Source organism: Denticeps clupeoides, chromosome 10, assembly GCF_900700375.1.
Source record: "Denticeps clupeoides chromosome 10, fDenClu1.1, whole genome shotgun sequence".
Taxonomy (NCBI): Eukaryota; Metazoa; Chordata; class Actinopteri; order Clupeiformes; family Denticipitidae; genus Denticeps; species Denticeps clupeoides.
The window spans coordinates 22,069,016-22,083,601 of record NC_041716.1 but is presented as its reverse complement, the minus strand read 5'-3'; the positions used below and the strand labels follow the sequence as shown (position 1 = coordinate 22,083,601).

Below are 14,586 nucleotides of genomic sequence, written 5' to 3'. Positions count from 1 at the left end.
CTATAACAAATAATGGTGTCCCAGGTGTCCGCCGTGTTATGTTGGCTGAACAGTTTCTTATCATTCATGTTAATGAGCATGTCATTTGCTGACATGGCGACAATAATGACAATGACTAAAGCAGCCATGAAGGTAAAAAGAGGAAAAACAGATTCCAACATATTTAAAGAATATTTAGATGAACTTGTAACTTTATTCTTGTTGAACTTGTGTACAGAATCTACAACAGAGTGAATAAAAAGATTGTATTCATAGTTGGGGTCCTAGTGAACCGGAATTGATCTCTTCATCGATGGTAACTTGAAAGCACGTTGTAAGTCGCTCTGGATAAGGGTGTCTGCCAAATGCCGTAAATGTAAATTTCACTTTCGCCTACAACAAATACTAAAGATGTTTCTTGCCCTGGATTCTTCCCATTGTCTTCCATCATAGTCTGTAGACTGGTACTGTGTGTTTACATTTATTACCACTTTCATACTTTTATTTCAAGTTCTGTCCTGCAGCCTGTACCTGGGAGCAGGGCTTCTAGCATGGGACAATTTCGCCTCTGGAAGTGACCGTCACGGTCCTATCACACCAAACACGTCTGGAACTTATCTAGAATTATTCATCCGAGTGCAGACTGACTAGACTAATCCTCGTCTGCTGGACCAGGGCTCCCTAAAAGTGTCATATTTACAGTGGTTCTAAAAAAAAAAAAACACAGTAACCTATTCTGTCTGGTCAAACTGTCCACAGCAACAGCAAAGTTTTACACAGGATGCCCTTCCTGATGGAATCCTCCCCATTTACCCTGGCCTTGCGACCGGCACCAAGAATATACAGTCGCGTGCATCCCCGGTGGCTGGGTCAATAAGGAGGTTTTAAAGAATTCATTAGTATTGTTTGAGTTTCAGGTAATAGTTATTGCAAACCAGGTGACCGCACAGGGCCAATGAGAATAACTGTCTGATTATGTACAAACACAGATGTTAATTCACCCAGATAAGTCTAAAAAGACGACAAGCGGTGATCTGGTCACTCTGCACAAGTTACAGTAAGCATACACAAATCATTAAACACTAAATAGTACAATTTAGCACCGGTTACTCTCCCCAAATTCTGCCCTTATTGGACAAACTGATTAACAGCTCTGGTGGAAGTGGCATTTGTCATGCATATTTTAAGCGACAAAATATTAAAAACACACTGTATTTTAATGTTACTAGATCACAAAAGTATTCAAATTTTGAAAAAAAGAAGAAAATACACTTTAATTATTACTTATTTTCCAAAGCCATGGGTTGCTGAACCCTGGTGTAATGTCACAACACAGGAAGCGGAGAACCCAGGCGCAGATTATTTCCACATATTTACTTATATAATATAAAATCACAAACCAACACACATCCAGGGCTCAGCCTTGGGACAGGAAAGGCCCTCTCACACGGGAACACGCCACACACCACCACCTGGAAAACACAGAGACTATGCCTACGACTGTAAAACACCACCAACAAAACAGCTGCGTGCAAATTGTGTCTCCCTTCATTCTTTGATGTTCGGTGTAATACCAGAGCCTAGAACACTGGTGCAGGAACCCTTTCATAGTGCGGCCTGCATGTTCAGGCACTCAAGGGGCGTGGCCTGCACTCAGTGATCTGGGGGCTCTCGTTAGGTGGGCGGAGCCGTGGAGGAATCTGCTGTGACACTAAGCCTGTTCTTTGATGTTTGAAGTTGTAGCTTTATGTTATGTAGTTTTATTCTGGAGTTATTTCTATAGCAAGGTTACCACACCTAAAGTGCGACGAATTGCAACAATGAGCTGTATAGCTGTCCCCACCCAAACAAGTACACAGAGGGGAAGCAGTCAGACTTAAAGTGATTTTGCCTGTCCTGATACCGACAGATTATTATTATTAATAATAATAATAATAATTAAATAATGTGTGTAACCTCTGTTTAGCCAGGGATACACTGTTATATGTCAATACCAGCATTAAGAAGTCTGCTACACAATTTAGTTTTTGTTATATTCATTAAATATATGCTCATAATGGTTTCTTAATCTTCAAATTGTACATTTAATCGGTGCTATGTATGTAATATATAAATTATATGTTGCTTATTGCAAACACAAATTACAAGATTATATTGGAATATATTAAGTGAAAGTGTTAGTGATTATCACATGTGATACACAGCAGCACAACACACGATGCGCACAGTGAAATTTGTGCTCTGCATTTAACCCATCACCCTTAGTGAGCAGTTTTAGGCCACCACTGCTCCAATGGCCACTGTATTTGACTGAGTTGACAAAATGCAAGCCTTCACCTGCAAAACTGTTATTTAAAAAAATATTTATAAATAATGCTGTGTATGGGCACACAGGGGAATAAGCAAACAAACGGCCGGGTTCGTCATTAGTCTTTGATAGAATTCCATTTTAAAAAGTTAAAATTTAATTTAAAAAAGTTAGGAAAACGAAGTGCAATCGTGGGAACCAATGGGAGGGTCCCGTTGTAAACACGTGACTGAACGCGGAAGAAAACTGGGAGGCGTCGCGCTTGTGAGTCTTAGCTTAGCTTGAGGAGGGCCAGTGAAAGTTGCGTTGTGTAAAAAGGCATTAAAACATTTCCGCCTTCGCGTTCAGGATGTATCTAAACTGTAGACAGGTAAGTTTAGTGCAACTCTACGACTTGTCTTTCCGGAAGTGAAATCGAGGGATTGTTTGAACTCGATATCGCTGGCGGACGTGTATTAGCTTAGCAGGGAATGTGGTGATTAGGAAGACGCGCTTCCTCCGTTAACGGGCGCGCACAGCTCCGCAGCGGCGGACAAAGTCGCGCCTCCAGCCCCCTCGACTGCGTCCGCGGAGCGCGTCGCTGTCCGGGGAAAAGTTCGTTTTGGTGTCCGAGGCGGAGGCCGCGTCCCCGGTCTCGACTGCGCGGCGGGGCGGAACATGCGGCCGCCGCGGCTGAAATCGAGTCGTGCTGCGGATCGGCGCCGATCCAGTAACGTCTGGATAATAAGCGCCTGATCGAACTGGACCTTGACGCGCCAGATCCCGTTCATCTGCTGTGAGGTTCGTGGTTGTATAACGACGTGGTGGCGTGTCGTGCTGCGTCCGTCCTGGTGGTCGCCAGTCCCGGTTCATGGACGCACAGCTCCATTGTTGTGAATGTGACCTTTTTGTGGCGGCCTGGCGGCCGAGGGAGTGGACTCCCTGCCGGGTTGGATCGAGCGAGGTACCGCCCTCACACACTGGTTCCCCGCGCACCATTCATGGCTGCCCACTGCTCACGATGGCTTAAATGCAGAGGATGCATTTTATTCGCCGTGACACATAATCACAATCATTTTCATTTAATCGTTCAATAAATGAGAATATGAAAGGATTCCTGGTTAAATGTGCTTTTCTGTATGCAGGATACAAGAAACTGCTGCGGCCCGGTCAGTGACTTCTGGGAGGATTTCTGACTTCCGGCGTCAGCTCAGCGATGCCTGTCCAAACAGCGCTGCAATCCTAAAACTGCAAGAAAGAAGAGGAGGCGAAGACAGGAACCGGTTGGAAGCGTCACAAGACACTTTTACAAGCATGTCCTACAGCAACAGAGAGCTGGTTGTGTATTACATCAACTATAAACTGTCCCAGAGGAACTACCCTCTGAGCCACGTCGGCCTGACCCACCAGATGGAGTCTCCAGTGGACAGCAGTCAGGAGGGCGCAGGTGTGACGGCGCTGTCCAACGGCTCAGTGAACGGAACAAGCGCGTTGCCGGCATCCGCCGAGCTGTCCCCGCTGCTGTCCCCGGTGCTGTCCGGGAACGGTAGCGGTGGTGGCGCCAGCAGCAGCAGCAGCATCGATGCCGTGAAGGAGGCCCTTCGAGACTCTGCCAACGAGTTCGAGCTTCGTTACTCGCGGGCCTTCAGCGACCTCTCGTCCCAGCTGCACATCACGCCCGCCACCGCGTACCAGAGCTTCGAGAGCGTGATGGACGAGGTTTTCCGCGACGGCGTGAACTGGGGCCGCGTGGTGGGCCTGTTCGCCTTCGGAGGGGCGCTCTGCGTGGAGTGCGTGGAGAAGGAGATGAGTCCGCTGGTAGCGCGCATCGCCGACTGGATGACCGTCTACCTGGACAACCACATCCAGCCCTGGATCCAGAGCCAAGGAGGATGGGTGAGATACCGGAGATGCTTGTGCTGAATTTCTGGTGAACGTTGATCACCATAATCTATGGAATTATCTGATTTCTGGAAAGTAACTATGTACCTTTGCCTTTCTGAACAGTTCTCCTGGATGTTAGAATTTTAGTACACGTGCTGATTTTAGGCCCCGTCCTCATGAGAAGGTTTTTTTTTCTCTAAAGTAGGAAAATGTATATTTGCTTTTAGATGAAACGCAGGATTTTACAAACTGGAAACCCATTTTAGAGAAAAGCATTCTTGTGTGGACGGGGCCTTAGCCGTTAGCATAGCATCGCTGTACGCTTAAATCCCTGTGTTATTATGCAGCCTATTTTTTTTTTTTACAAATTAAATAAGTTAACTTAAGCATTAAGAACTAAAATATATTTGTATATTGCTGTAAAAATTGCACAAGGCCAGGATATCAGAAAGAGAATTTTAAAAAGTAGTGCCGGTAGTGACTGTGGCCGGGTTGAGGGTTGCGTGGTCAAAGTTCAAATTTGTTTTAACCGCTGCGTGCCATGAAGCATTTTGCGCAGCCAATAGGATCGAAGCAGGCGAGTGTTCTGTCCTCCCCTTCGAAACACCCACATGAAGTAGAAATGGAGGAAAAGTAGATCTCATCAGTCTTTGAGTGTACAGAGACCTACAACACGCCATTTTCCTCTTAGCAGGAGATTTAAAAGCATGTCTTACAGTGTATTACATCAACTATAAACTGTCCCAGAGGAACATATTTTCCTGCTCATTGTAGCAAATCAAAGCGTCCACACAGGTGACCGAGACCGTAACTGTGAAGTAAAAATGAGGTATCGTACTGGATAATCGTGAGACCGGTTATGGTTCACATTTCTAATATGGGGATTTTTTTTGAGTTTGTAATTGATCACCTATTCTGCAGCCTCTCCCAAGCCTCTGGCATGCGACCAGAAATATTTGAAGTGCCCTGAATTCCTCGAAGAAAAACAATGTAAAAGTACTACGACACCTACAGTCAATGAAACCTGCACCAACACTCCACACACATGCACAGTCCAAGCCAGGATTCAAATCTCACAACCTTGAGTCCACATTGCTACAGTCCAACTTTAGAGTCAGGTTACTATTTAAAGTTACTTTTAAAATCAATTGCAAATGATTTATTATACCAGGTGTATCATTTATAAAATTTTTTTTTTGTGATCATTGAAATTGGAATGTGTTACATTTTTTGTCGGCCAAAATACACATGACAAATGCTGCATATGCCCTGCCTGGCCACCCCCACCCGAACTTTTAATCAGTTTGTCCAATTGGAGTAGCGTTTGGTCGAGTAAACAGTTGTTTTGTACCGTTTAGTGTTTAAGGATTTTACATTGAAAAGTAAGTTGTGTAGAGTTAGCATAGCGCCACTAAGTTAGGCTGACCAGGTACTTCAGCTTGGCATCTGGGACTTGAAAGGAAGTGAAAATCAAGGCCCTAAATAAAACCTTTTTATTTCTTTATTTGTTTTGCTTAAATGCTGTAGTTACAATCTTAGTGACAAACTTACATGCATTATTATGTATTATCAAGCATGTTTTTATTCAATTACTACAATAAGTGTGTGTCAATTCCACAATTGTTACTCCTATGCAAACACACTGTCTGCACTCTCCAGGTGAGTCAGTGCACTGTGTGATGCCGTCATTCTGCACACAGCTAACAGAACACAATCTGCGCCATGTGCCTAGAACACGGCCCGCTGACCTACAAAGCCGTTGATGAAACCTCCGTCATTTACTGCTTCTGTTCTGCTTTTATTTGGATTTTGCATATTCCAAAGTTCCTTGTGAGGGAAGAGATGAGGCTCCTGTGGTGTGTTCAGATGATGGATCATTCAAATCTTCTGGTACCATTAGAATATATAGAAATATCGAGCTTGATATTGTTGATATTTCTGTTATTATTTTTTTATATTTGAGTGTGCAGGTATATGGTCATTCTGACCCAACAGAAATGGTCCACCTGGTTCCAGCTACACTGGTTTATATTATAATGAGATTTTTATGCACACAAGGGAAAACTGTTCCAGGGTAGCATGAACCTGCCGTTGGTGTCCGTGCATGGTTTGTAATGATTGGTCTTGGTTGGACCCTGGAGGTGGTCTGGGTTGAGCGGCAGATGGTGGCATTGTACAGCTGGCACACAAATATGCGGTTCTGGTGGTACACTAGTGTAATAATCCAGGTCCTTTAAGCACAGGCTTCACGTAGAACACTGTGGCATAATCCGCACCTGATAGAGTATTAGTGAATTGTGGCTCAATCATCTGGCCAGAGAATCACTGGTCAGCTTTGGGGTTCTGCTGGACCACAGACCTGTAGTTGTGGAGATGTGGCATTTGTCAGTAGGCCGTTGATACTTTGGATCAAGTGGTTTTTGATTTCTTTGTGTGCCCATGATTTATTTTTTTTGTATGGTATTTAGCAAAAGAAGCAGCCAGAGAGATTTGCTTCTATGCTGGCTCGGTTTCATTTGGTGTTGGTGGTGATGTGGACGTGGACTTGGAGGCATCCTTTTTTTTTTTTTTTTTTTTTTTACAGTGGATTGATTGTCCAGTGACGAAATAAGCTTGTGGTACTGCTGTAATTTACAAAAATCCAATGTTTATAAATGACCAATTTTATCCACTTTTACCTGGACATGTTATAGTACTGATTTTTGGTCCTCTAAGGCAGTGTGTGTTTCGCCTTGAGATCTACAGCTGATCAGACAAATATTTTAGGTCACTACACAGCAAGTTAACCCTCGGACACACACACACACACACTTATACACACATACAAGCCCTTTCCTGCCATGGTTACTTGCATGCCTGAACATGCCTAGGCCAATACAACACCTTCAGCTAGTGTTCAACACTCCCACAGGAGTGTGTGTGTGCATGAGTGGGTCCCCCCACTTTAAAGCCACTTGTGTGGCAACTGTCTGGCTACCTAATAAAGTAATAAATCACTTTGTCTCCGCTTAAGGCTCTTTCCCCGGCAACTTCCGTGGCTGCGCTCCTCTGCTCAGAGTGGAGGTGTAAACATGCGTGAACCTTCACTGGTCTCATGATTGTATTAGATACGGTTATCGATGCATCCCATCAATGTTTCTACATGACTGCACATCTTCTTTCAAATACGTCAGTGAGATGAGAGTTAAGGCCTCGTTCACACGGACGTTGGATCAGGCTTTTTTCTGCCATTCGGTCGGCATGCGTGCATCATCAGGGCGCACATGCAACTCGCACCAGTGCATCCAGACCTTAAAGGGGTACAAAATGTCTGCAAACTTAATGAGGTTCATGCAGCAAAAAAGCATCAGGGCCATGTTGTCTAAACCATGAAGGGCGGGACCCACCTCTGATTGGCCGTGTTCTAGATATTCCTGTACTGACCCGAGCTTTTTAAACCAGACATTATTGTGGATGCTGACCAACATGCAGTCATTTATACACGACACGAGCACCACATGCATCACCAGACCACACATTTACCACCCAAGGCTGAGTAAAATTATCAAAATTAAACTCATGCTGCCTTTCAGCAACAGATCATCAGGCTGCGATGATTATCAAGATCAAGCCATTAAAACACGTGCACTTTTAGTTTAGGTTTTCTTTTATCTAGTCTTACTTTCAGCTCAGTGAAGGACCGTAAGCACCAACACATTTTCAGTAATTTTCAGCTTCAAATAAGGAACTTTGTTAACCTGATTGATATTAAATCAGACTGATATTAAGTCAATATTTGCTATATGCACAGCAATTAAAAAAAAACTTGGTGCCCCTAAGAGAAAAAGTTAGGCGCATCAGTGCAAAAAGTTAGTGTAGAGCTCTGAACATTTTCTTGGCGTCAATTTTTTGCCAAAATCCATACGAACGTTAAACAGCGCTAAGCCAAAAAAAAAAAAACACTTCAGAGGGCGTTGGTTTTGAATATCCGTGTGGACGAGGCCCAACTCCTACCTGGAGTGCACTGTACTCAGATCAGTCCACCACAGTCACTACTAGCACTACTTTTTATATAGAATTTTTTTTTACCACCACCAGAAAACCAACAAGCAAAGTAATTATGATATAATAAATTATGTTCTGCACAGACCTGTAATTATTCCAAAACAAATTTTGCTTGATTATAAATTGTCTCAGGAATTATTGCGACAAACCAAAATAAGATAATGTTTAACTGATGTTTTAGTGACTGGCATATTAATGCAAGTACACAATGATCAATAAACTTTTAATTTATAAAGAACTTTTAACACTGGGATAATAAATTAACAAATCAACCAAAACAATAAATAAAATGGCGCTATGTAAACAATATAGGCTCAGACTGGAATAACTGGCAAAACCGCCAGTTAGGACCTTTTTGTAAAAAAAAAAAAGTGCAAACTTACAATGAAACACTCCATTTGAATAAAAGCAGATTCAGATGATAAATTGTGAAAATGTATGCAGTGTTTCCAAATATATAACACTAACACTACAAATGTGAAAGTGCATGATGTACATGGATTTACACGTGTAGTTCGAAAGGCACTATATTAATGACAGTTAAATCGTTCCCCGTCTTTCCATTTGGGACTTATTTTGAAACCTCAAAAGCACAGCAAGCGCCTTAAATCGGAAGAACTGCTGTATTGTTTAGCATTTTCACAAGTTATTGGCTGCAGAAAAACCAGCGTGTGTGTGTAGGTTCAGACATACTTGACCTCTTATCGGTCTATCTGTGTCGCCCACCGTACTCACGGGGAAGCTAAGCGCTACATGCGCTATTTCCTCGTTTTTAGCTGGATTCAGGTCAAACTGCGCAACAAATTTCAACTTTGACCGCGGTGCACGCACAGAGCAGTGGAGCATTTTGATTATCGCAACCTCATTTGAATTATTTTGCTATTAATTGATTTATTGTTTATCGTGACACGCCTAGTTCTGCATTGCATCAATGCAAAATTATCCACATCTGCATTGTGATTCATAGATTATGAGAACACCCAGTTTTGCTCACATGGGGATCCTGAGCCTTTACTAAGAGGCCAAAATCACTAGTGAGTGTGAAATGGTAAAAATTGCACTGAGGAATCACTGATCTCACGAGCTGATCTGCTTGTCTTGTCATACTTCTACAAACCACCATGACTGCTCCGCCCATCTCTGCTACCTGTGTGCCTCATTCTTTGCTGTTCTATTTGCAGGACCGCTTCGCTGAGATCTTCGGCAAGGACACCGCCGCAGAGAGTCGTCGCTCTCAGGAAAGCTTTAAGAATTGGCTTGTGGCAGGGATGACCTTGGTTACAGGAGTCGTGGTGGGTTCACTCATTGTCCGGAAGCACCTGTAAGCACAGGGGACACGGGTCGCAAAGATAAACAATGTCTTATCCCTGCCAAGATCCGCCATGTTTACTTCCCACCTGACTCTACATCACTAATAACTACAGATTCATACACAAGTGTGGGCCAAAAACGTTCTGCTGTTCCTCGATGATCCAGAGGAGCCTGTAGTAATCCACCCTTTCAGGCTTTTAAGGAGTCTGGGTTTCCCTCACTTTCCCAAAAACTGCTACATGCAACCAATGGTGGAAATTTCTCATTTGTCTCTTGTTTGACTTTGTCCTGTTTAAGAGTGAAAGGCAGTGAAAGGAATTCTCCATGAAGATGAATGAAGTAATTGAAGTTTCTTTATGGTTCACTGAATTTATGGGTTTTAAATCCTAATAATAATATTAAAACCTTTTTTCATTTTGAATGGCCCCATATACCTGTTGTTGAGACAGTCAGATGAATGTAATGTACATTGAAATCAGAAGTGTGAGCCAAAAAGTTGGACTGGTAAGTACTGTGCTCACCGCGGTGAAGTCTGACCCCAACGCAGCGGTGCAGGCACCACATCACATAGACAGGAAAGCAGGTAGAAGTGGGCGTGGCTTCCAGGCAGACCCAATCAGCACTGGCCACACGTCAATTCTTTTTGCTGTTGATTTCCTATTTGAAGATGGATCCTTGACCATAAGGCTTCAGTTTGTCCGTTTGGGAAGGGCACAGATTGTGGCAGCTTTTCTTTTTTTTTTTTTTTTTTTTAATTTATATATATATTTTTTATTTTTTGCAGCTTCTGTGTGTGTATGTGTTTTAAAACTGTGCAGGCAAGTTTGTAAGTGTTAAAAAAAAAAAAATGAACCAAGATTGGCGCGGTATGTAAATTAGTTAACTTAAACTACCACTAGTGTAGCATAATAGTTTAGTATACATATTTAAACTTTTGATTATTTGAAATCTTATTTATATTTCATGTTCATAGTGTTCCTATGGCCTTAATCCTGATTTAGTTTGTTTTGGACATGCAAATCAAAATTGTAGTAGAATTCAGCTTGAAGATAGGAGGGGAAAATTAATATTTTTTTAAATTTCTCTTGATTCTTTTGTCGTGTATTATAAGTGAACCTCTAGTAAACACCATCAATTAATGAGCTGTTTAAAACACTTACATAATGTGTATCATTGTTATTAGAATAAATACCAACATTAATCACAAGTATTGCATTGTGCTTCTGTGAAAAATCCAGCTGATCCTGCGGTTTCACTGGTGGTTTGATCAACCAGACCAACCCAGTGAAGAGGCTGCAGCTCCTCCATCTTCAACCTTTACTGGTTTCTTTTATACTCTCCTGACTGCTTGAATATGGTAAAAAATGATACCTGGGTTTCTGTATATTTTGGAAAGACTTATTATTATTATTGTGGCATCTGATTTGTCAACTGGGGTTGAAATCGATACGAACTTCATTAGAAAGAAGAAGCAAACTAAATCTGTAGTTCTGCTTATCGGTTTATTTTAGAGATATATCCACAGGGTGTTTGCTGTGGAATCCAGTGTCCCTGGTTTTCTACTTCCACTGGCCCTTCTCATAGTCCCATTTGGAGGAAAAACCCTCCACTGGGCCAACGCGCATGTCCAGCATCCTCTTCACCTGCTGGGCTTGCCACTCAGGGTCAAACGTTCGGGGAGCAGGTGGGTACACTGACAAAATACAAAAAACAACAGCTTTTCATAAGTTTCAAGAATTAAATGAGTGTAAATCTGCAATGTCACTCATTGGTGTTTTTAACCTTATTTAGCCTTAACAAGTATGTTATTAAAGATGTAATCTAGGGGGGACTGTCCATGTCACTACTGATGGTAAGCTGCTCTGTAGAATGTGGTTTAGCATTGTCTTGCTGAAGAAGAAGTCATCTAGATGGGAGCACGTGTTACTTTCTTAAGACCTGCACCTTTCAGCATCCTTATACCATGAGAAATGCAGGCTTCTCCTCTCCAGTCTGGAACAGGCAGCATCAATGGTTTCTCGTTTTTTAGATGGACCTTACCATAGTGCGTCTGCCACAGCACGACTAGGCCAGTGAGGCCAATGAAGAACAGGATGCCACCAATGACGGTCTTCCACTCGTTTGTAGGTTTCTTCATTTCAGCATAGGTCTTGTCGAACATGAGCCGGTACACTGGGGGCAGAAGCGGCAGGTGGGTGAGCAGGTGGAAGGTGGGGATGGGGAAATGAGAGCAGGAAGTCAGACCTACAGGCAATTTTCTCCTCTTTAGTCAACTGGGTCCAGGGCCCTGTCTCCTTGCGCTTCAGGGCCTGGTCTGTAGCACTTAGCTGCTCCTGGTGTGGCTTATCTGGCAGTGGTGTGTCCAGACGGTCCCAATACATTGGCAGAGACATGTCTGTCTGTTGAGACACCTCTGGACATGGGAGGGGAAGAAGTGGCAGTCAAGGCTGGACATTAATTTATGTCTTATCAGCACGGCACGGGAAAAATATTTCAGCCTGCAGGTCAAAGATAAGCATTTCAAATTCTGGTATTCGAGTTCATTTTATTGCTTTTCTGAATGGAAGGTGCATAAAGGTCGAACAGCACAGCCATGCTCAGAAGAGCCAGTCGCAGTCGTCACGGTAACATTTTGACTGGGCGAGGCAGCAGGTGCTAACCTTTCGCCACAGTTCTGAACAGCACCTAGCCAGAAGTGAGTTACCGTGCCCGTGACTGGCCATCATCCGAGCGCTGCCTGTACTCAGCAGCGCCGCCGCTGCCCTCCTCGCCAGCAGCGTTCCCATGTGTCCTACGCTCAGCATCTGCAGCGGGAAAAGGAGAGCGTTACATAATGTATAATACTACAAGCTCTTCTGTCTGTCTGGAACGAAATCATTACAGCATTTATCAGACGCCCTTATCCAGAGAGACTTACAATCAGTAGTTACAGGGACAGTCCCCTCCAAGTGTCTTGCTCAGGGACACAATGGTACTGAGTGGGATTTGAACCTGGGTCTTCTGGTTCATAGGTGAGTGTGTTACACACTAGGCTACCACCAATGTTGTGAGAGGTGACATGAAAGGTGCACTGGGATCAAGGCCAGGCCACTAGGCCTAGACTAGGATCTAGACTAATTTGAATCATTTACTGTCCAGTCAGCATTAATCACATGTACACATTCATTTATTATCTGCACTGGCATATTTTTAGTAGATTCTTATTATTCAGACTTTTTTTTTTTTTTTCCATTTCGGTTAAACGTGGCAACTCCCTGGGGTGGATGTTTCTGGCAGATCTCTAACCACTAGGATCTGCAGACAGATGTACAGTCAGTATACATCAGCCTTGCTGGGATATTCTTGTATACGTGGATCCCTAGTGTTCAGAATCTTCCTAAATCTGCTCACTTTCTGGCCTCTGAACACAGGAAGCTAAATGGTGGAAACTGGCACAGGCTCAAGAACAGTTTTACGCCATTTGTAATGAACTCCAAACCACCTTCATAGAAGCAAACTGCTCAAACAAGTTCTGTTACCGTATCACATGTAAAGACAGCACTGTGTTCAAGTTCATTTAATAGCTTTTGAAGTGAAAAGTGCATTTTTTCATCGGCCTTGCTGGGATATGCTTATATAAGTGTTCACACCTTAAGCCACAAATCTGCCTAAATCTGCTCACTAATTTCAATGCCTCCAGACTGCCTCCTGCCGGCTTTACTCTCAGGGCCTCTAATCGGCCTCCTTTTTTTGGCCTCTGAACACATCCATGCTGACAGGAAGCAAAATAGTGGAAACTGGCAAAGGATCAAGTGATATGAAGATATGAAGTTTTACACCAACTCCAAACCACCTTCATAGAAGCAAACTGCTCAAACAAATTCTGTTACTGGATCACATAAAACCAGAGCGCTTCAGACCAGATTTTCAAGAATGCACAAAGCTGCACAACAAAGCTACAAAATCAAAATCTGTTCTCGAGGATGGAGCTGATAAATCCAAAATATTCCTTCCCTGCCTTGCTGCAGATCTGAAGCAGCTGGATACTCACGGTTTTCTCGAGCAACTGGACCACAGCAGTAACAGAACGTAAAAAGTGTGGCGGTAACTCTGCGTCTGGCTTGCAGACTTGGCATGCAAAGTGGGAAAAGGAGGATAAACAGACGAGGGAGGGAGAGAGACGAGGAGGAGGGGCAAAGGGAGACAGCGAGCATGTAAACAGCTTTCTACACACTGCATGTACTGTTGCGGCACAGTGACGTTAATACAATGAATTGCAAATGACAGATGCAATGACGCATAAAAATATACTTCAGTGGGAAATTGAGTGTTCCATGGTGTTCCAATGTTGGTGTGCAGAGGAAAAAGGACCCTGAACCTGATGTATCCCAACGGTTCCTAAAAACCGGAGAGGGAATCGTGTTACGTTAATGTGCCACAAGGTGGCAGATCTGGCCTCAGGAGGGAAACTTGTCTCTGGTTTTCGAGGGACGTGGTGAAAGTGCTGTGTTTAGGCATGAGAATATTGCCGCATCTGAAATTGTGCTCTCTAATACATCAAATTATATAAATCCATATGCATTCGAAGACTATTTCTTAATATATGGATGCTTTTCATGCATTATGAGATAGAAATGTGCTCAGGACCACTGGCATAGATAAATACATAATAATAAACCCGTAAATGCTGTAATAAATTCTTACAAAAAACATATCAGCACACCAGGTCATACGTGCCAGTTTTCTGACCTTCAAAGAACAAGAACGGTGTTGAAGCACGTCGTAGAGACAATGACGTCAGTGGCCTGTGACACCATTAAACACATTTCAGCACGTAGACGTTGAAAAGTCTCCTTTGTGAAATGAACAGAAATGTCTCCCTGGAAGCATGGCCTTCTTTAACACTGGACAAGAACAAATGGACCTTTAGACTAATCTCCTGTATTTAACATGGGATTATTTCACCCGATGGACCAGGAAATCAGCTCTTTGGTGTCATTTCTGACGTATTGTCAACTTGCCATCATTATCTGCCATTTTTGTTAACCTGATGTAATGGAAACCAGAAAACTTCCCCCCCAGTGTTCATTTGGAGATTCTTC

At 43.1% G+C, this 14,586-nt stretch overlaps 2 protein-coding genes across 2 annotated transcripts; one reads left to right on the top strand and one right to left on the bottom strand.

Annotated features, from left to right (window-relative positions):
- The first annotated feature begins 2,519 nt into the window (after nucleotides 1–2,519).
- bcl2l1 (BCL2 like 1) lies at nucleotides 2,520–9,926 on the top strand. Its single transcript, XM_028993543.1, has 3 exons — nucleotides 2,520–2,657; nucleotides 3,412–4,162; nucleotides 9,376–9,926. The coding sequence occupies exons 2-3, from the start codon at nucleotides 3,581–3,583 to the stop codon at nucleotides 9,517–9,519; spliced, it is 726 nt and encodes a 241-aa protein (XP_028849376.1). The 5' UTR covers nucleotides 2,520–2,657; nucleotides 3,412–3,580; the 3' UTR covers nucleotides 9,520–9,926.
- Nucleotides 9,927–10,988: 1,062 nt separating this feature from the next.
- Nucleotides 10,989–14,521, bottom strand: cox4i2 (cytochrome c oxidase subunit 4I2). The gene is made up of 6 exons (XM_028993462.1): nucleotides 14,506–14,521; nucleotides 13,536–13,726; nucleotides 12,210–12,309; nucleotides 11,754–11,918; nucleotides 11,546–11,677; nucleotides 10,989–11,198 (listed from the first exon to the last, which is right to left on the bottom strand). The coding sequence occupies exons 1-6, from the start codon at nucleotides 14,519–14,521 to the stop codon at nucleotides 11,065–11,067; spliced, it is 738 nt and encodes a 245-aa protein (XP_028849295.1). The 3' UTR covers nucleotides 10,989–11,064.
- Nucleotides 14,522–14,586: the final 65 nt, after the last annotated feature.